This window comes from Chelonoidis abingdonii, chromosome 17, assembly GCF_003597395.2.
Source record: "Chelonoidis abingdonii isolate Lonesome George chromosome 17, CheloAbing_2.0, whole genome shotgun sequence".
NCBI lineage: Eukaryota > Metazoa > Chordata > Testudines > Testudinidae > Chelonoidis > Chelonoidis abingdonii.
In genome coordinates this window covers 3,922,773-3,945,589 of record NC_133785.1, presented here as the reverse complement: position 1 = coordinate 3,945,589, position 22,817 = coordinate 3,922,773, and the positions used below count along the sequence as shown (strand labels likewise).

General features: G+C 43.0%; 1 protein-coding gene across 2 annotated transcripts; it reads left to right on the top strand.

Annotated features, from left to right (window-relative positions):
• The first annotated feature begins 1,880 nt into the window (after window positions 1-1,880).
• On the top strand, window positions 1,881-22,643 carry RAB43 (RAB43, member RAS oncogene family). Of its 2 annotated transcripts, none has more exons than XM_032805570.2 (3): window positions 1,881-2,160; window positions 19,157-19,334; window positions 20,536-22,643. In XM_032805570.2, the coding sequence occupies exons 1-3, from the start codon at window positions 1,942-1,944 to the stop codon at window positions 20,787-20,789; spliced, it is 651 nt and encodes a 216-aa protein (XP_032661461.1). In that variant the 5' UTR covers window positions 1,881-1,941; the 3' UTR covers window positions 20,790-22,643. The 2 variants fall into 2 exon arrangements, with proteins under 2 accessions (XP_032661461.1, XP_032661451.1); XM_032805560.2 differs by having other exon boundaries at window positions 19,151-19,334.
• The last annotated feature ends 174 nt before the right edge of the window (window positions 22,644-22,817 follow it).

Here is a 22,817-nt window from a genome sequence, read left to right as displayed (position 1 = left end):
AGGCAGAGAGAGTAGCTGATGTGTGGGATCTGGCAGCAGGAAGAGAGGATTGGTTGGGAGAGATAAAAGGAGGGATGTTGGGTGGGGGAGTGGCAGGGATGTTTGGTCGGAGTTGTAGACTGGGAGGGATAGCTGAGCATTAGGCCCCTAGAAGCTCCTCCATTAATGAAGGATTTTTTTCCACAATGCAGGAGACTGTCTATCCATATAGAATAGGAACTTTCCCACAAAGGATGAACCTATGCTTGGAGGGTGAAGGGAGTTGTTCCCTGGACCTGCAATGCTAGATGAAAAGGGCATTGTCCCTTACCAAAAAATTTTTGTTCTTCATAACGTTTGAGGGACTGTGCAGACCTGAACAGTAAAGATGTGGGGCAGGCCACCACCAAATGATGAGTGGGAATGAAAGAGCAGATTGCTATTGCCAAACTCTTCCTTCAAAAATTCAGAAGGTGAAGGGGTGTTGGGTTGGAGACTCAGTGAAGGAGATAGAGCTGAAAAATGGTTAAGGGTGATGTAAAGACCAAGGGGGGCTGCTGAGCTGGGTACTCAAGAATGGCAGGAAGGCAGGGTTGGGAAGGTCAGAGCAATGTCAGAACAGGCATCTTGGCCTGATTTTGCATCTGGTTATACATCTGTTTTTGCACCCTTCTCAAAAATGTATGTTGCTCAGTCCTGATTCAGAGGATACAATTTCTGAGAGGGAACACTGTCAGAAATTGCATCTGGCTTTCCTATTTCCTCAGCTCCTGGTTGAGGTGATATAGTTTTTAAGGATGGATGCCACCACCCCCCCCCCATCTTATCCTCAGCTATATTCCAGGGGATACAATTTCTGACATACTTCATTGGCTTCCCTCAGAAATTGCATCCTCTGGACCTGAGCTGATGATAATCTGGGGACACAGTTTCTGACACACTTCTTTGTCATCTGTCACATACAAACAGTTTTCCCCACCTATTCTCTACACTTGTGATAAGGGGAGCACTTTTACCTGGTGCATCATCTCATAATCAAGAATTACTATTCCCTTCTGAAAGAGCTAGTTTAGCTTTAAAGTTATACTAATTTAATTTTTTGGGATGAAACTATCTTTTTAGAACATGTCTATGATTCCAATTATGACCCACTTGTGAATACTGTAAAAAAAAAAGATACTCTGTGTGGTGTAATTTATTAATGTTTGGGAATGATATTCAGGAGAAAAGAGAAAATAGTGTTTTCCCTCCTACTCTCGCCATTGCTGTCCCACTTGAATTACTCAACAACAAAACTAGGGCCCTGGTGTCTGCTGGTGTAAAGGGGCACAGCATCATCTTTAGGTTACCAGCAGAGAATCTAGCCCATACTTTCAAAAGCCAGTAACCAGATGGCCATGGAGCAACTTTGATGACAGACTGTAGACTCCCAGGGGGCAGCTCTCCTCCTTCTGGGTTTGCACAAGGCCTGGCACAATGGAGTCCTGGTCCACGTTGGTGTACTACAGTACAAATCAGAAACATGCTTGGTGCGGGCAGCTCCCCCAGTTTCATGCCTCTGCTCTGTGTGTGCCAAGGGGCACGTTGGCTTATCTTTTAAAATCCCAAACTACGCCTAGAAGCCGGCAACCCCGGAGGGGCCGGTGGCAGGGTCAGGGCCCTAACAGGCGGCTGCTCCCCTTCTGCCACACATCGGGCTAAGGCCAGAGCCGCCCCCTCTCCGCGGGGCCCGCCAGCGCCCCCCGGGCTCTGCTCCCTCGGCGGGCGCTGGTGACGAGCACGCTCAGCCGCTGGATCTGACGGGCCATGCTAGGGAGGGCGGGCGCAGAGGCGGGTCCGAGACTAGGCCCGTGCCGCGGCGGGCGGTGGCGCTCGGCCGTGCCGTGAGGCCCGGAGCGACGGGCGCTGCGCATAGCCCGGGTCCCCGCTGCGGAGGGCGAAGGAGCCGAGCCCGGCCAGGCCATGCCCAGCCCCCCGACGCTGGGGGCGGCAGGCCCCGGCCCGGACCCGGAGGAGCGCTACGATTTCCTCTTCAAGCTGGTGCTGATCGGGGACGCCAGCGTGGGCAAAACCTGCCTGGTGCAGCGCTTCAAAACCGGGGCCTTCGCCGAGCGCCAGGGCAGCACCATCGGCGTGGACTTCACCATGAAGAGCCTGGAGATCCAGGGCAAGCGGGTCAAGGTGGGCCGGGGCAGAGCCGGAGCCGCGGGGCTGCAGGCGGGAGAGAGGCACGGGGGGAGTCCAGGGAGCACAGGTGACAGCTCTGGAGAGGGGCCACCCCTGCCCTGTATTCGAAGTGATGCCCCTCAGGTGGTCCCTAAAAAGCCAGGACCCATATCCGCCCAGAGGACCCAGCAGCCTGTGATCCGAGCAGCCTGGTTTCCAGCCAAGACTGGCACCCAGAGGTGGGGGTTTCTGCCATAAGTAGAACATGGGCAGTGGAAGGGAGGGAGACAGCTGTCAAAATAGTATCATTCTGCATTTCATAGAGTGGCCTTTGTTTGGTGGTATCGTGGTCACCTGAGCAGAGGTGGAGAGCGCACTGAAGCCTGTAGGATGGCTGTCACGTAAGCGCTGAGCTGCCCTGACAGAGAAACCAGCGCCGTTATTGGAGGATGGGGAGAGGAAGAGGATATCCTGGCTGGCAGCAAATATCACAACCCTGGCATATTACTGCCCCATGCCTGTTCACTCCACCTCTCCCTCTGCAGTGAGATCCCTACAAACAATTTGTATACTTTTTCTAAACTTAGCTACAGCATTGCCATGAAACAACTGCTACTGCTCCCTGCAGAGGTGGCTGCATTTCAATGCTCTGTGCTGGGATCCCTGTGCAAGCTTGCGCAGACAGTTAAAAGTGCTGTTGCGTTCAGAAGTGAAACCTTGTTTTACTCTAAAGATCTACTGCCTATGTGTGTGACAAAAATAAGTTTATCTGTATTGCATTTACCACTTAGAAGTCAACTATGGCACAGTGAACTGGACTGATTTCTGCTCACCCCTCAGCAGTATCAGTTAAGTTCTAACTGCAGAATCGTCAAGACAGGTCTGGTACAACTGAGTATAATAAAGAATCTCAGGTGGTTCAGGTTATTGATGATAATGCACAAGCTAGAAAGAACACAGTTTGAATTTCAGATCCCAGACTGAGGTTGCAGGGCTGGTAGTTAATTTGAAACTAAGATTTTTTTTAAGCGCTTTGTTACATTGAGATCCCAGTGTACAAAAAACCACACACAAAGCCACTTGGAGGATCCTTTTTACAAAATAGAATGATTCGGTGGCCTTAATTCTGGCCTCTGCTCATCCTGTGTATATTAGCTCTGTGGGCATACAGGTGCCACACAAAACTGGCATAGCTACCCGCTGGGAAGTAGCTCCATTGTATCCAAGGCATAGAAGTGGCAGACCATCTCTTGGGGCAATTCAGAAGAAGGAAAGCACACTGCACTCCAACTGTTCATTCTTTGATGCTGAACAGCCTATGGGGCTGCTTAATTTATTTTGTGGACTAGCCTAGTCATCCAATTACCTCCAGAATCCAGGTAGTATGCAGCCATCTTTGCTCATTTCCTTCCCTTTCCCCCAGGGGCTGAGCAGAGCTCAGTTTGGTCACAGTCTAGAGCTGGGCCTCTTTAATATGAAAGAGTTATATAAATATGGTAATTACAATTGTATTTTGGTCTGTCTCACAGCTGTGTGCCAAGGTAGGGGGCCAGGTCCTCTAATCAATGCTTCTTCCTTCAGAGTAGCTTTGGTGAGGAGAGTGGGCAACAATCCTAGCAAGTAGGAAAAAGGTGACAGAAGAGAATGATCAAGGTTATTGGGAGGAGAGGGTTGATGAGCTTACCGTAAGGAGTATGGTTTCTATGGACAGCTCAAAGTTTAGGTCATTTACTTCCTTTGCAGGTGTTTTGTCTTTCTGGTTCCAGTTCTGTCTGAACAGCTGGGGTAAGCAGTTCATGTTTCAAGTCACCCTGCAAAAAGTATCATTTTGGGTTTTTTTAATCTTATATTAGTTCCTCTTTCTTGCTTTTCACCAAGTTAGGAGGCACAGGAAGTGGGGTTTTCGCCTCTAAGATTGAAACTTGGTTCAATTTAAACACCAGACACAAATAAAGTGACAAATGTGTCTCTCGTGCCAGGTGTCTCTGCTAGGGAAACTGAGAACTGGGCAGCTCCAGCTCAGGGACTAAACCAGACCCTTAAGTACTGCAGAAGTACTGACAAAAAGAAAAAGAATCTCTAATTCAGCACCAATAGGCATTACAAGCAGGCAAATTAATCTACAGTATTTATTTAGTAAGGTGTACTAATAGATCCAGCTAGTAGACATGCCTTAGTTGGCACTACATTTTGGTCTGAATTAGAGATGGAGCCAGGGATCAGAACATGCCCATAACTTGAAAATGTTTGGATGTGGGTCTTTTGTTTGGCCTAATGAGATAGTGACTGATTGTGAAATTTGGATCCAGCTCTGGATTTGAAACTTACCTAGAGATGTTCAGCTCTTGAGGATCTAATCTAAATAGGTTTGTTCAGCATGTTACAGGAGGCTGAGAATAGGGAGGCATTTTATTTTCATTTTGTAACACTTACAACTTGGAGATAAATGGGACATCATGAAGCTCATAGGCCTTACATATTTAACAAACTTGGTTTCAGTGCAGTTTATGATGGGAGGATTCCTTATTCTTACTATATAAGATCAGCATATATAGGAAGCCTGCCTGACTGGAACTTAACAGTCAAAAACCAGTCTCTGCTAAACATTTCATCTGATTTTTTTCCAACCAACTCTATTAAAGATGAAAAACATAGGCCCGATTTCTAGCAACAGGAGTGCCAGGCAACCCAATGCAGCATGGTTAAAAATTGTAGTATTCAAGTACAATATACAAGACCTAACTGTATCCGTCTAACCAGATTAAAACCCATGAGGACAGATGGTGGGATTTTAAGAGTGTTCAGCATTGCTCTAACTGCTCCCTATTGAAGTAAATGGTAACACTCCCATCAATAAAACAGTAGTTTGTTCTGAGTGAGCAACAGAAAGCTTTTGAGAGAGAACAAAATACAAATCTACACGTCCTTATTAGCATGGTAGCAACATTTCCTTTGTTTATGTTTACATATTTACACAGGTGGAAATTCCCTTAGGTTACCTAACAGTGATTTATTTTGGCAGAAAATTTACAAAAAACATGAATTAAATCTGACATTAATCTTTGGGATTAGTTTTTAGCCTGGCCATTTTAAAAACTACACTTACCTACTGGTTTGTGAGAAAAAGCACATATCAGCTGATACACATTTTAAAGTTCTGTATAAACACCTGTTGGATTTTCTTAAGTTGCTGTGTCCTAAATAGAACCTCTCAATCTTCTCATTTAAACAGTCAATGCCAAAATTAAAGCAATAGCAGGATAATCGTTCAGAACAAGTAGTGGCCTGCAGATGAGCAGGCAAAGTGCATTTGCATGTAACTGTCCATTCAACACAAGCTCTGAGGTTGGGTATCTGAAGCTTTTATTTATAAAATAGGTTTACCTTAAACAGCAGAGGCTCCAATTCTGTTGTTGTATCTGTGCAGGCAGACCTTTATACACTTCTAGATCTCTATCTTCAGAAATCTGTCTGCAAAGATTTGAATGAGATATCAGGGCATTAGTCTGTGAGACTGACAATTGTCTTTGACTTAAAGGGACAACACTTTATGAATCACACTTCTAAAAACTTTAGCAACTGTTGTTAAAAGTAACAATTAAGATTGTAATAACTGAAAGATTAGTGAATACCCCCCCCCCCGCCATTTGCTTACTTTGTTCATTTGATGGCACTTTGTATGTAGTCAGTATTACTATTTCCTTTGTATAGTCAGTTCCTCCTGTTTGTCTTTCTTAAAGCAACAGAAAAGAGAGCAGCTTTCTTTTTAAACCAGGGAACTAACTTTTGTAATGTGAATCCTTTTTTATGGAGTACTGGACTTATTAATTCATATGTTGAAAAAGCCATCAACTAGCTATTAGGAGTAGTCTCCCCAGAGCTACCCAGTCCTTCATTTGACAGTTTTTAAATTTCTGCCTAATCACCAATTTAGGGCACTGTCAAATAACCAGATAGCTGATATTTAATTGCAAAATAGCTACAGATTTTTAGAACACAGAGTTACAATGTATGAATCGATCCATGACAAAGGCTCCCTTGGTATGATAGACTGCTGAGGCTTTTTCAAATTATTCATTACTTTCAATGGCATCCACAATGTGGGAGTCATTTTTAAAACGTAAAAGGAGGCACGGACTCTGTCCAAGAGCTTACAATAAAAAAAATACAGAGCTGATAAAATCTATTATGTCAATGAGATAGGGAAAATGAGAGTGTGATACAGTTAAAGGAGACTGTCTCAATGAGGTCTAAAGGACTGGAGTCAGTATGATGATTTTCCTTCAAGTCCTTTTTGGTGTGATTTCATGAGTTTCCTTGGTTTGCTAAATATTTTGAAAAAATTCAGATCTTCAACATTCTGGTTATTGGGCTTTGTCTCATTTAAGAATTAATTGATTATTTCATCATCAGTTTATGTACGTATTACATAATGTACTCACAATTGTGGAGCTCACACGTGTAGAGCCGGGGTGTCAAACATAGGCCCATGGGCTGGATTCTGCCTACATGATGCTTCTGTGTGGATCACAGGGCATATATTTCAGTTCTCAGCTTTCATTTAAGAAGTAAAAAGGAAGTTTCAGCCCTTGTGGCTGCAGTGACAGTCTTCCAAATCTACCAACTAGTGCAGTGACATCTGCCTGAATCTTCAGACAGCCTGAAACAGTGTGTAGTGGACATCACTTAGGGACCAGCATGCCTCGTGGGCAGGCAGAAGTTCAACAGTCCCCACAATCCTAGGATGGCTTTATTGGGCAATCTAAGGGCTTGGCTACACTTGAAACTCCAAAGCGCTGCCGCGGGAGTGCTCCCGCAGCAGCGCTTTAAAGTGCGAGTGTGGTCGCGGTCCGAGCGCTGGGAGAGAGCTCTCCCAGCACTGCAGGTACTCCACCTCCCCATGTGGATTAGCTTGCAGCACTGGGAGCTGCGCTCTCAGCGCTGGGGTACAGTTTACACTGGTGCTTTGCAGCACTGTAACTTGCTGCGCTCAGGGGTGTTTTTTTTCACACCCCTGAGCGAGAAAGTTGCAGCGCTGTAAAGCACCAGTGTAGCCAAGGCCTAAGGGCCTTGCAGCTGAGTGAAAATCTATCATCTCCCAGCGATCTCAGGGTCCTCCCAGTCAAACAAACGACAGAGGGAAGGATAGGGGAACCTAGGCCCTCCCTCTCCACCACCTGTCAGTCCCCTCTACCTGATACTGCAGGCAAACCTCCCCAGGCCACTTCCTACCTCCCCTGTTCTCTTCTCTCCTCTGTTTGGGGTGTGGTCACAGCACTCTTCTTCCCTCCCAGCAGAGGATTGCTCAGCCTCAGACAGTTTCAACTATTCAGATAATCAGTGGGAGCTTCTGAGCTCCCTTCTCAGTGTTCATTTATTCCCCCTTATCAGGGAGATAGAAGACAAGAGAAAGAGGGGTCAGGCGCCCCCTGGCTGCCCAGTCAGGCCTTACTCACAGTCCAGAGTCTTTCCCTGTAAAGTTCTCTGCCCCAGAAGCTACAAACTGGCTTCCTTCCTGCAGACAACCTCTTCTTCACTCTTCCCTTGCCAATGTCCCCATTTGAGCAGGTCTTACATTTGGAGCGTGCTATGCTGCAGCTGAGAAGCAGGATCATCTTGGACCAGTACTGCTCCATCACTCCCTGAGTCTCAGCGAGAGGTCTGTAAGCCTCATCATACTGTGACTTAAGTGTTACATTTTCCTCACCCCAATCTGAAGTGTCAGTTCTAAAGCCTAATGACTTCACACATCAGTGGCAACATGAACTAGTTAATCGCTGGTTGTTTAATCAATTGGAACGGTGGGAGGGGGTGAAGATCACGGGGGTTATGATTTGGGAGTTGCAGCACAGAAAGAAATAGAGGGAAGAACAGATGAGACACAAAGATAGGGAGGGAAGAGAAACGAAGGACAGAAATAGTTGTGTCCTGCACGGACCCTAAGTTAGGTGCCAAGGTTCCCATTACAATGCAGGGGGAAGAGATATCATCTCAGAATGGGATCTACAAAAGCCAGTGGGGATCCACCAAAGCAGATCTATATATAGGCCATATTCTCCCCTGGATCTCTTTTTACCCCAACCCACAGACCATAAACAAAGGTAGAATTTGGCCCTCTCATCAATGAAATTGACACCCCTGGTATTGAAGAAAACAGGAGTGCAACGTTCCCAGCAAACTGTATTTCAGCCTGGCACCTTTTTTCTTTTAGAATGTCACATGACAGGATGAGCCATTCTGTATATTAATAGAATTTTGAATTGAAATGTATTAGTGAAAAGGAGTTCTTGCCTGTTCAAACCTTGGTTTTGTTCTTGTTGGGAAAGATCATACAGATTAAGTTACAAAAATTGTTTTGGTAAAGCTTTTTCCAAGTACATACAGGAATTTGCTGATGTACTGAAATCTATACTGTTGTTTGCCATTTGATATGAAAGGACTTAAACATGGTAAGCTGGCTTAGAATCCCTTAGAGGAAGCAACCTGTGCATCCATTACCAAAGAAATTAAATGAAAGTTTCTACTCTCTGCAGGATTCATAACATGCAAACTCCCCTGCTATGTTTGTAGTGCTAAACAATTAAATACTTCCTAGAGATGAAATACCACTGATGCTGTTGCACAAACAAAGTGAACATGCACCCCCCACTGTTTCCAGCTTCTTTAGGAATTGTGATAAATAAAGGGTAGCAGGGAAGCTCGCTTTTATGGACACCCAGCAAGCAAGTTAGCTGTAAAGTCTCTTGCTTGCTTTACCTGTAAAGGGTTTTAAAAAGTCCCCCAGGTGAAGGAAAGGGAGTGGGCAGCTGACCAAAAGAGCCAATGGGAAGGCTAGAACTTTTTAAAATGGGAAAAAACTTCCCCTTTGCTCTGTTGTTTTTTCTCCAGGAAAGACGGGAACAGGGAGCAGTTATGCTATGAGAAGCTTTAAGCCAGGTATGATAATAAATCATCAGATCATACCTAGAACTACTTATTTGGAACTCCCAAATGTGTAAGTAGATCAGGAATGTTTAGAAAGACATGATTAGGTTTATTTCTGTTATTTCTTATGGCTAATGGACTCCTCTGTGCTCATCCTAGATGTTTTTCTTTGCTTGTAACCTTTAAGGTGAACTCCCAAGAAAGCTGTTTTGAGTGCTTAATTTTTTAAATCGCTCTTTTAAAATCTAGCAAAAGCCTAAGTTCCAGATGTATTTTCTTTCTCTCTTGTTTTTAATAAAATTTACCCTTTTTTTAATTATTTTTTTTAAGGACAGGATTGGATTTTTGGTGTGCTAAGAGGTTTGTGCATGTTGTTTAATTAGCTCAGTGGCTCTCAAACTTTTTTACTGATGTTTCCTTTCACATAGCAAGCCTCTGAGTGTGACCCCCCTCTTATAAATTAAGAACACTTTTTTATATATTAAACACCATTATAAATATTGGAGGCAAAGCAGGGTTTGGGGTGAAGGCTGATAGCTCACAACCCCCTCTGTAATAACCTTGCGATCCCTTGAGGGGTCCCAACTCCCAGTTTGAGAATCCCTGAATTAATTGGTGGCAACAGGAATACAGAGTGGGAAGGAAGCCAGTGCTTAGTAAATTATATAGGGAGTAGGGGAGGCAAGACAACTTTATTTTCATGTTTTTTCTGTGTGTATGTTCAGCATGAACCTTTGCTATGCAACATATTTCTCAGTGCTAAAAATTCTGTCCTGGACAACTTGAAAAATATTCATTTTGCTATCTGATTTCACAAATAAAATTCTCTTCTAAATGTACATTGCATGACATATGTTGACCTAATCCTGTATTGTTATGGCCAATGAGAAACTTACCATTTTCTTCAATGACAAGATTATGTAAACGTTGTCCATTTTCAGTTAGTTGAATCAGAACTTTCTTGGAGGCTAGCTGTGACCAGTAATCATGTGTGCACCATGTAATCATACCCTATACAGCATTGTAACAATCTTTGTACAAAATATGCCTTGTGAGGTATCATTTGAAAACTAATAATTCACTGGTCAATAATATCATTGTGAAATGTGTGCAGTGACACTATATGATATGAACATAAGATAAAGATATGAACATAAGATAAAATTATGACTGAAATGTATTTACCAGGCAAGTCTTGGGAGGGGTTAAACCTGTTTCTCGAGGACAAAAGACAAGCTAATGACTCAAGCCAAGTGGATTCAACGTTGACTGACAATCACCACTCAAGTAATCATTTCTTGGCAATGAAAGGGGGCAGGAACAGATCAATCTGCATTTTAGCAAACATGGAAGCTCATTCACCACGAGACTCCATGTCTCTGTCCTCACAGTGGGAAGGAATTTTATCTAGGGATAACCCCCAGGAAAATGCTTTTCAAAGGGTGACTGGAGTATAAAAGTGAGGGGGGGGAACACCCTAGGTATTTGTGCTCTGCCCTCTGCCCCAAGAAGATGAAAGAACCAGGCTTTGGACTTTAGGAGGGGTTCTGACCTGAGAATTTGGTCAGCTCTGTTGCTGGGAACATATGATAAGGATTAGTAGTTAAATACATTTGTTTTATTCTTACACACAATACTGAATTAGGTTTGATTTAACTGAACTGTTTGGGTAACTCCAGTTAAAGTAGCAAACTTGCTTATTGACACCATACCGGTGTAACAGACTTCTAATATCTGAACTGTCTAGGAGAGAGCTGGACAGAGTAGAACACACGTTTTTGGGAAAATCCAGGACTGGAAGTGTGTTGGGATCACCCCGCAAGTGGTAATCAGCGTGTACCTGGAGTGTTGTTGGCAGGCTGCAGGTATACAGCCATTCCGCGTGTTACCTGCATCTGTTTATGACTGGCTCAGATTGGGAGTTAAAGCAGCAAAGCATTGTGAGGCACCCAAAGTTGCAGAGCCGGTGGTGATACAACCCCTCACTAGTTTGGATTACTCCCTGGAATGTGACATTGGTTCAAGAGTGTGGAGTTACGTCCCAAACGAACAAAGGATCATTAGAAACCTCACCATCTTTCTCTCTAAGTGCAAGGCACATTTCTTTGACCTTGCCTTTTCTAACAAACATATAGCAATGTGTTTTGTAATGTATATAAAATCCAAACCAGAACACTCCCCTGAATACACTTCTTGCCCTGGGAAGAGGAGGAGAGGACAAACAGCTGTGAGGCTATGTCTACATTTAAACTGCTGCAGCAACACAACAAACTAGAGAAATGCAGCTTAGATGGAGGTGGGTGCAAAACTGGCTGAAAAACTGTTCCCAGAGAGTAGTTATCAGTGGTTCTCAGACATGCTGGAAGGGCATAATGAGTTAGGTCCTGCAGGGATCAGTTCTGGGTACAGTTCTGTTCCATATCTTCATCAGTGATTTAGATAATGGCATAGATAGTACACTTATAAAGTTTGCGGACAAAACCAAGCTGGGAGGGGTTGCAAATGCTTTGGAGGCTAGGATTAAAATTCAGAATGATCTGGACAAGCTGGAGAAATGGTCTGAAGTAAATAGGATAAAACTCAATAAGGACAAATGGAAAGTATTTAGGAAAGAACAATCAGTTGCACACATACAAAATGGGAAATCACTGCCAAGGAAGGAGTACTGCAGAAAGGGATCTGGAGTAATAGTGGACCACAGTTAAATATGAGTCAACAGTGTAACACTGTTGCAAAAAAAGGCGAACATCATTCTGGGACGTATTAGCAGGAGTGTTGTAAGGTAGACATGAGAAGTAATTCTTTCGCTATGCTTCGCACTGATCAGGTCTCGGTTGGAGTATTTTGTCCAATTTTGGGCACCACATTTTAGGTAAAAGATGTGGACAAACTGGAGAAAGTCCAGAGAAGAGCAACAAAAATGATTAAAGGTCTGGAAAACATGACCTAGGAGGGAAGATTTAAAAAATTGGGTTTGTTTAGTCTGGAAAAGAGAAGACAGAGAGGGGACATAACAGTTTTCAAGTACATAAAAGGTTGTTACAAGAAGGAGGGAGAAGAATTGTTCTTCTTAACCTCAGAGGATAGGACAAGAAGCAATGGGCTTAAATTGCACCAAAGGAGGTTTAGGTTGGACATTAGGAAAAACTTCCTAACTGTCAGGGTCATTAAGCACTTTAATAAATTGCCTAGGGAGGTTGTGGAATCTCCATCAATGGAGATTTTTAAAAGCAGGTTAGACAAACACCTTTCAGGAATGATCTAAATCAGGGGTGAGCAAACTGTGGGCCAGATCCGGCCCATCAGGGCTTTGGATCCGGCCTGTGAGATTGCCACCCATGTGGCGCCGCAGGCCCTGCGCTGCTGCTGGAAGCGTCCAGCACCATGTCCCTGCGGCCCCTGGGAGAAGGGGGGTAGAGGGCTCTGTACACTGTCCTTGCCTGTATGCACCACCCCCCGCAGCTCCCATTGGCCGGGAACGGGGAACTGCAGCCAATGGGAGCTTTGGTGGAGTCTGCCCTGGCCCCGGGTGTATGCCACTGCCACCCTGGAGCCACTCCAGGTAAGCAGCGCCAGACCAGAGCCCGCACTCAAACCCCTCCTTCACCCCAAAACCCCTGCCCTTAGCCCCCTTGTACACCCTGCACCTCTCCTGCACCCCAACCCTCTGCCCTTGGCCCCTTCCTGCACTCCCTCCTTCACCCCAACCCCCTGCCCCAGCCCTACATTCATGGCTCTGCTTGCAATTTCCCCACCTAACTGTGGCCCTTGGGCCAAAAAGTTTGCCCACCCTGGTCTAGATAATCCTTATTTCTGCCATGAGTGCTGGGGACTGGACTAGATGACCTCTTGAGGTCCCTTCCAGTCCTATGATTCTAACTGCAGTTGCACTGCTCTAATGCTTCAGTGTAGACACTCACTACAACAACAGGAGAGATTCCCCTGTCACTGTAACTAGGCCACCTCCCTGAGAGGCGATAGCTAGATCAAATGAAGAATTCTTCTGGTGATCTAGCATTGTCTACGCCAGAGGTTAAGTCAGCCTAAGTACACTGCTTACACGTATGGATTTTTCATACCCCTGAGCGATGTAGCTAGATCAACCTAACTTTTTAGTGTAAACCTGGCCTTAGTCTCATTGTTTAATGCATTACCAGAAGGAACTCCAATACTGTGGTGATGAGCATGGTATATTTGTCCAAGGGGAGGGATAGCTCAGTGGTTTGAGCATTGGCCTGCTAAACCCAGCATTGTGAGCTCAATCCTTGAGAGGGCCACGTAGTGATCTGTGGCAAAATCAGTACCTGGTCCTGCTAGTGAACACAGGGGGCTGGACTCAATGACCTTCTGGGGTCCTTTCCAAAGGAGGAGGGATAGCTAGTGATTTGAGCATTAGCCTGCTAAACCCAGGGTTGTGAGCCCAATCCTTGGGGGGGCCACTTAGGGATCTGCAGCAAAAATCAGTACTTGGTCCTGCTAGTGAAGGCAGGGGGCTGGACTCCATGACCTTTCAAGGTCCCTTCCAGTTCTAGGAGATAGATAGGTATATCTCCAATTATTTTTATAAAAACATATATAGAATGGAATGTTCTACATGGTTGTTGCAAAAATATCACTGCACACTCAGAGTACAGCTACACTGCAGCTGGGAGAGAGAATTCCCAGCTCAGGGAGAAATACATGTGCTAGCTCTGATCAAGTTAGCATGCTAAAAATAGCAGTGTGACCACAGAGGTTCAGGCTAGGTGCCCAAGTACATACTCATGGCTAGTCCAAGCCACTGCCAGTGCCTCCACAGCCACATTGCTATTTTTAGCATGCTTGCTCAATCAGACCTACCACACACATGTACCCAAGTTGGAAATTACACCTCCCAGTTGCAGTGTAGATGTGCCCTTAGTGTATAGGGCTGTCGTGACAAGACATCTGTATGACATTGCATTACAGTATTGCTATGCATGACTGGTGCCATTTTAAACATTGACATTTTTTTACTTGCCAGCTCACCTGTGATAAATAATCTACTGTTTTGCAAGATTGCAACCAAAAAAAGTAAAAACAAGCCCTTCTGAATGTTTTTTATATTATAATAGGCACCCAGTTCACCATACTGGGAGATGGAAACTGGTAGGAACTGGAAACTCCATGTGAATATTAGCAGGGGAGTTTTCACAGTGTGTATTGGTAAGAAATAAAAATAGCTTTAGATTTGATGAGTATATGGGTATTGAAAAAACTAAGAATTTATGCTAAAAACAACAAACTGCTGAATTTTTAGATATAACTACTTAGAAGAGAGTTTGCTGTAGAGAACAAGAGACTATTGATGGATTCCATTAAATATTGGTAATCCTTTTCCTAATGTGTATGGAATTGCTAAATCCAAATTGAAATATGTGGATGGTATGGTATTTTTCCATTCTCAGGCTTTCTTTACACTCAATTCTGTTTTCACGTGTAATATTAAGTGGTGATAATACATCGATCCCTGAGGGATACCTGATGTGCTGCCATCTTTTGGATTGTGTGGTTTGTAATTGCAGCTGGTAAATTCTTTGTAACATTTTGATCCATCTGCTATCAAAATGTTCAAGGAGGAAAGGGAAAAAAGAGGAGTTTGAGGGGGTAAGGTTCTCCACTGATCTTTAAAAGTGTCTCTTTCGCTGCTGCTTTATCATCACTGTGGGATAGTTCAAAGTAACGTACCTATGTACATGCACAGCATTGGATGTGTATTTTACCCAGTTTATCTGGTAGTTGTTCAGCATTCAAGCCATTAAACTTTATGCAGCAATAGAGAACCAGAGAAACCTCTGTTGTTTGTGAGGCTAAGTTTGTGTACAGTATGCTCATTATTTTTGCAGTAGGAGTAGCTCCTGTACAAGTAGGTAGTACGCTCTGTTTAGCACATTGTAGCCCAGTGCTAGCCAATGCTAAGGCCTGTGGTGTCCACAAAACTCAAAGCAGAAAACAGACCAAAATAACAAACTCATGTAATAGATAGGCATCTATCGCAAGACTAGCAACAAGGGCAGCTCCTCTGCGTTGTTCAATGAGAGTATCCTATCACACTTCCTGAGAACAGTGACTATTTATCCTCCCTCCTTTACCCTGTACCCACTTGCTCCTGGTAATAATTGCTTTAAAACATCCTGCCAGCCTCTCAATATATAGCTGTTTTGGACTTCTCAATGTATTCAGTTGAATTGAAACCTTATTCCTCAACTTCTCTATTTCACTGTCATAATGTGAGTTGTTGCCAATGTAATTACAAAAACAAAAATTGTTTAAACAACAGTTAAGGTTGCTAAGTGACATGCACTTTCTTATCACATCATTTACAAAACCTAAGCACTTAAGGAAACAGTTAAGAGCTTCATATCTTATAATGCCTGTGTGAACACAACATAGTTATGAAATATAAAAATATGTTATCACATCCTTAACACTGATCTCTGGACTGTATAGTTCCTTTATGTATTTATTTTGATTTTAGTGTTAAAAAAATTTTTCAGTCATTATTAAAAGTAGAATTTTCGGTAAAGAAATTGTAATTGCTGTTTCTTGCCAATGATGTTGCATATGTAATTTAATGGGAGAATATGTAACTGTCAGTTCCTCATAAAATTATAAATATGACTTGCATTTGAGGCTGACTAATGTGTACATCGTGTTTCTTTTTCAATAGGATTTTGTGAAGTGTATGTATTTGAGACTATTGGAAAAAATTGTATTTGGTTTGGATCAACGATTCATTTCCTTGATTTGAAGTCCTTGGGTTTTCTAGTGATGCTGTCTAAACAAAACAATGTTGCCACATAGCAATCTTAACTTCTTTAAATGAAGTTGTTTGATTTTTAGAATTTTCAAGGTGAATTTTTCCCTAATATTTATTTTTTTTCTAAATTGAAAGAGGTGAGTTGTGCTGGTCAAAATAATAGCCTTCCTCATTCAGCATACAGCTGACAAGATACAACATCCCAAGGAAGGTAAATTAGTCACACATGTATGCACAGCACAGCCTATAGTCATTGTAATATTGGTAAAAAGTCAGCAATGTAAGGGTCCTGCAAAAGGCTACCTAAGTCCTTGTATAGGAATGTAGAGGGATTTAGGGAAGTAAGACCAAGAGGTTCTAGAACAGAGGTGGGCAAACTGCAGCCTGGGGGGCCACATCCAGCCCTTCAGATGTTTTAATCCGGCCCTCGAGCTCCCGCCAGGAAGCAGGGTCTGGGGCTTGTCTCGCTCCGGTGCTCCAGCTGGGGAGTGAGGTAGGGGTCTTGCCCCACTCTGCACAGCTCCCAGAAGCAGTGGTATGTCCCCCTCTGGCTACTACGTATAGGAGCAGCCAGGGCGCACCACACGCTGCCCCCACCCCAAGCGCCACTCCTGCCCCTCCCGTTGGCCAGAAATCAGAGTCAATGGAAGCTGCAGGGCCAGCACCTGCACACAGGGCAGCGCGCAGAGCTGCCTGGCTGCACCTCCGCATGGGAGCTGGAGAAGGGACATGCTGCTGTTTCTGGGAGTTGCTTCAGGTAAGCGCTGCCCGGAACCTGCCTCCCTGACCCCTCCTGTGCCCCAACCCCCTACTCCAGCACTGATCCCCCTCCCACCCTCAGAACCCTCGGTCCCAGCCTGGAGCACCCTCCTGCATCCCCAACTCCTCATCCCCAGGCCCATCCCAGAGCCCAGACCCCCAGCTGCAGCCCTCACGCACCCCAGCTCTCAATTTTGTGAGCATTTATGGCCTGTCATACAATTTCCATACCCAGATGTGGCCCTCGGGCCAAAAAGTTTGCCCACCCCTGTTCTAGAAGGAAACATCGCAATTTAGGAAGGTTTCAGAGTGGTAACCGTGCTAGTCTGTATCAGCAAAAACAGTAAAGAGAACTTTTGGCACCTTAGAGACTAACAAATTTATTTGAGCATAAGCTTTCGTGGGCTAAAACTCACTTCATCAGATGCATGGAGTGGAAAATACGGTAGATAGGTATATATACACAGTACATGAAAAGATGAGAGTTGCCTTACCAAGCAGGGGGTCAGTGCTAACAAGACAATTCAATTAAAGTGGAAGTGGGCTATTCTCAACAGTAGAATACCAAGGGAGGAAAAATCACTTTTGTAGTGGTATTGAGGGCAATGTAATTAGAGTGGCACATTTAAAACAGTTGACAAGAAGGTGTGAAACAGTCGGGGGAAATCAGTATGGGGAAATTAGTTTCCCAGTCTTTATTCAGGCCTAATTTGATGGTGTCCAGTTTGCAAATTAATTCCAGTCCTGCAGTTTCTCGTTGGAGTCTGTTTTTGAAGGTTTTTTTGTTGAAGAATTGCCACTTTTAAGTCTGTTATTGAGTGTCCAGAGAGACTGAAGTGTTCTCAGACTGGTTTTTGAATGTTACACTTTTGAATAAATGGACACAAATCAGATATCAGGAATTATAACATTCAAAAACCAGTCGGAGAGCACTTCAATCTCCCTGGACACTCAATAAGTCACAAACTACCTACATAACCTACAACTCTCCAGTTACTGCCTCACATACATAGCATCCATCATTTCCAGATCATTTACAACCGTTGCCTGGAGTTCTTCTCCATCCTGATTGTGTTCTAATATAGCTTCTGCCCTTCTCCACTCCTCCAAAAGTGCTCTCTAACCAACATTTCTAATAACCTGTTAATTGGAAGGATTAATTTTAACTAATATATATATTACTGGATTCTAAATAAACCGTTACCACCTAGGAAAAAAACCAGGGCATCCTAGACAGCAAAAACAAAACCTCTGATCAGGTATGCAGCAGTGGTGAAAAAAACAGGAGCCACAATGTTAGGATGCATAAGAAATGGGATGGAAAACAATACTGATCCAGGGTATATCCCAACTAGGATTTCTGTGTTATATTCTGGTCATGTCATTTCAAAAAGAATCTAAAAGAAATAGAAGGGCTCAGAAATTGAAAGACTTTAATGCCTGGGGAGATTGAAAAGACTGAGACTGTTTACCTTAGAGAGGGGATAAAAAAAAGAGAAGTCATGCTAGAGAGGTACATAATACAGTGAATAGTACAAAGAAAGTAAACTAGACACTCCCATTTGCCCTCTCAGAATACAAGGAAAAGGAAACATTCAATGAAATTGAAAGGCAACAGATTTAAAACTGAAAAGAAAGTACTGTGCAAGTCATTGCAGCTATATATTGGGCTTGATAACATTAAAAAAGGATTAGAAATTTATATAGTGAATGAGAATATTCACAGTTACTTTAAATTAAAAAGCTGTATGGGATAAATTCTCATGCTTCAGGAAGTGAGACAACCAATACGTGACAAGGTTTAAGAAGAAACTTTCTCCATGAGCAGGTTATTCTGTACTGTCCACTGTCAGTTTTATTGTACTTTCTTCTGACGCCGCCCATGCTGACTACTCAGACACTGTGTACTAGTCTAGATGGACCATCAATCTGATATAGGATGGCAGTTCCTATGTTACTGGATTTAAGCAAGAGCATTACACTTTAGACAGGCCTATTACCTGTGCATAATGTCTGTTCAGCCTCCTAAATGAAGAGGATGGCTGACAGACATTCAGTTCTGTGACACTCTTTATCTTCTTAGTTGTGCAGAGGGAAGATTTTTAGGTAAAATGTTTAAATATCCAAGCAAAATTAGCCTGATTTTTCAAAGTGCCAAGCAGTCTGAGCTCCTTATGACTTCACAGGGAGTTGGAAATACTAGCACTCCTAAAAATGAGGTCACTTTTGCATAAGTACCTAATTATGGCTTTTGGTGCTAACTTTAGGCAGCCAAGTATGAAAATGCTACAGAGTAAATAATTCTCATCTCAGCTGAGGAACAGAAATTTTTAAGAGAAATTTTAAAAAGCACTACATTTGTGCATAGATTTTCTATAAGGTCACTGAACCAACTCCTGTCTTGTTAATCAGCAGAGCTCAGTGTGTGTTTAAATCCTGACCCAGCCACATTTCATTCAGGAGAACAGGACTTAACCTGAAAAGCAAGACCAGTTCCCTATGTGTGAATAGCCAGTATCTCACTGCATGTTTTATTTTGTTTAGTTGCAGATCTGGGATACAGCAGGCCAGGAGAGATTCCGAACCATCACACAGAGCTACTACCGAAGCGCCAATGGAGCAATCCTAGCCTATGACATCAGCAAGAGAAGCTCTTTCCAGTCCATTCCTCGCTGGATTGAGGATGTGAGAAAGTATGCTGGGTCCAACATAGTACAGTTACTGATTGGTGAGTTTGGAAAATTAATCCCTTTCTGGATGAGTGAGGAACTCAAATAAAGCTATACAGCATCAAAGCACTGTGCAAACACTAACCACTCAGACCACCTCTGTGAGGCAGGTAAGAGTTTTATCCTCCTTTTACAGAAGTCAGAACAGCCGTAATAAAGTTAAATTATTTGTTTATGGGGAGCCACTGTCAGAGACAAGGTTCTAACACAGAGGTTTCTGGGTTCCACTCTCCTGTTTAGACATTGATGCCTCAGCATACATGTTTAGTCCCAACTTGTAAGGGGCTAGTTTTGAGCTGCCAGCCTACTATTCTGTCCTTTAAATACTTTACTTTCTGGTGAGTATATTGGTAATTAAATCAGTATTTCTCTTCCTTCAGTCATGGCTTCAGTCCAGCATATACCATTTACACCACATTGTGTTATTATTTATTACTTGTATTACATACCATCTGGCATCCCTAGTCATGGCCTAGGACCCCATTGTGCTAGGCAAGGTACAGACACACCAAACAAGAGTTCCTGGAAGTTTAAAATGTATTGAGTTCATATTATGTTAGACAGGAGGTTTTCTTTGCTCTTCACTTTTTATTAACCTTGCTAGAGCTTGCGTTCTCTGACTTCACTCACTGTTCAGTGTCGTTCTTGTAGATCTGAATTTTAAAGTCAGGCAGAGGTGAAAATGCATGCACTGTTGTGCATTTGATTTGTACGGTCAGTTACCACAATTCTATGTGCACGTTGAATGTTAGTCACACAGTTGCACCCCTGATCTTTGAAAAGCCAGTCTATGTGTGTAATTTCATTTCTCAAAGGCAATGACTGTGTCATCATGCTTGCTATATAAGCACCAGAAGACTAAATTGTAGTCTTAGAGTCCAAAGAGTGAATGTCAGTTTAATTTAATATAATGGCATGGGTCAGAGTTCTGCATCCAGCTCCTGTGGGCTGACCAACAGCTTGCACTTGCTCTCACTTTTACTTTCCGTTCCCTATTCCCTGCCCCTGCAACAGTTTTGGCTTTGATCTCCAGCCCATTTTCCCTGCCTCACCAAAGACTCTTGCTGCTGAACTCCTTCCCCACTCCCATGGTTCCTGCTACTGTCTCTTTTCTCCTTCACGCCGCCTCCTGAACATTTGCACAGACATCAGTAATTATAAAAAAGTTAATCTGTAAACAATTCCACTTTCTTCTGCCAGGAAACAAGTCTGACTTAAGTGACCTTCGAGAGGTTCAGCTGGAAGAGGCTCAGAATCTGGCTGAACACTACGATATCATCTGTGCCATAGAAACGTCTGCGAAAGACTCCAGCAATGTGGAGGAAGCTTTTGTGAAGATGGCAACGGAGCTCATGATAAGGCATGGAGGCCCCATGTTCAATGAGAAAAACACAGACAGCATCAAACTTGACAGCAAAGACATAGTAGAAGGCTGGGGGCCATGTGGTTGCTGATACAAGCTAGGTGGTATCTCTGACTTTTCTGGAATTTAGAGGGATGTGTCCCCCTAAGGCTGAGTAGAACAGTAGCTGTATCCTCCTCCTGAGAGACCAGCATTTTTGTAGACGTTAGACACCAATGCAATCAAGATTTTGTCTTTTACTTTTAAAAAGGGACTTTGTTGAGGTTTAGACCTAAAAGTTCAACCTTCCTTGACATTCACTCTGTATTTGCCCCCATTATTTTCTTTGCTGCAGCCTTCTCAGTAAGTTATGAATCTGAGTGAAGCAGCATGGATCTGTTTGTTGGAGGGCAGGGGAAGGTAACTAGATGAGAAACCGCCACATACGTAAAGTCCTAAACCCTTCAGTATGGGATAGCTGGCAAAGGTGTAACTATTTTTGCTTTTAGGTCAGTCAACCTTGATAGAATCTTTTAATTCTCAGCATTCCACAAATGACCACATACACTAGACAGGTTAGACAGTGACTGTGGCAAAGGTGTTTCAAGTATCCAAATGCTTGAATGTTTTGAACATGGGACCAAGCAGCAGTCACCTGTCCAAGACACTGGACCACCATGGAAGCTCTCTCCTTGAAAGTGAAATGTGGCACATTGGACTGCAAAATACTGTTGGTACAAGCCCAAGTGGGCTGTCATGCTGATTTTTAAAAAATCATCATTCCAATAGTGAAATCAGCCTGAGCAATACCGGTTGCCTGCTTATTTAGCAAGATAAGAAACATTAAATGTACTCACTCAAACTCACTCTTGGAAAAGGAAGGGTTTGATTATTTTGTTACTTATTTGCACAGTGAATAGTTCCTTTTCCAACTTGGTGTCATGGAGTTTTTACCTTCAGCTTTATTCATTTCATTCCATAACTCAAGAACAGCACCACTGGAAATAAGAACTGGAGAAACCTTGAACAGACTTTGCTAGCCATGACTGACTTTGGAGTGCTGTAGTATGCCTAACTGGTCACATAGAACGTTAATTCCAATCACGTGTGATTAGCATTAGTCTTTGTTGCCAGAGGTTTCATTGCACAAGTGACAGTGACTGTCCTATTCTTTAACTACAGCCTGGGCATTTGATGGGACGGTGAACTTCAAATTAGCTGAGAATTGTATGAAACATGATTTCTTGGCCATAGGAAAATATTGAGATCTCTGATTCCCTCTCTCACAATCACAAGTTGCCAGTTGATTTTCATTTCTTGCAGATCTTCAGCAAGAAAAATCTTTTTACTGTTGACCAAAAGTCTGCATTATTAATTAAATTGATTTAATAACCCAGCTAAGTAGTTGGCTTAAAGATGTAGCTCTTTATTAGGAGCTTATGTTGTGTCTGCCATTAGAAAGTGCTGATGCCAGCAACTATCCCTGGATTTACTCTCTCAAGCACCTTACAAACAGGGATTTATAAAAGGAACAGAAGCTGGATTTTTTTTTTAAATCTACAGTTTAAAGCCAAGGTTTTCAGAATAGTGATTTTGGGTGCCTGACTCTAGTTATTTTAAAAGATCCTGATTTTCAGAAGTGCTGATTACCCACCCTCAAAAATCAGGTCTCGTTAAGGTGTTTCAGGTTGCTGCACCTGTAGAAAAAAAATGAAGGTACCCAAAATCAGTCATTGTTTTTGAAAGTCTTAACCTAAAAGAAAAGGGTGTATTTGGATTATTGTTATTACCAGGAATACAGCTTATGGCCACTCCACACATAGCATGAAAGTGAAGAAACTAGGAAAGGGCTAATATCCTGGACCCTGTTTTAAATGTTGATTCATCAGAAAAATCATTTTCCTGCAGAAAATGTTGAACTATTTTCTACTGAAGTAGTTGATTAAAGAATTACGTATGTTTTGTAGACTGTGTGCTTGTAATTTAAGATAAACTTGACTTCAAATTTTATAGTTGTAAGAATAAAGGGGCCTTAAAACATTTAGTTAGTTCAGTTTTCACATTTCTATTTTATATGGAAATGCAGGGTGAGGCACAAACATGGGTTTTGGTTTTAAATAGGGGAGTTTTCCAGGATACT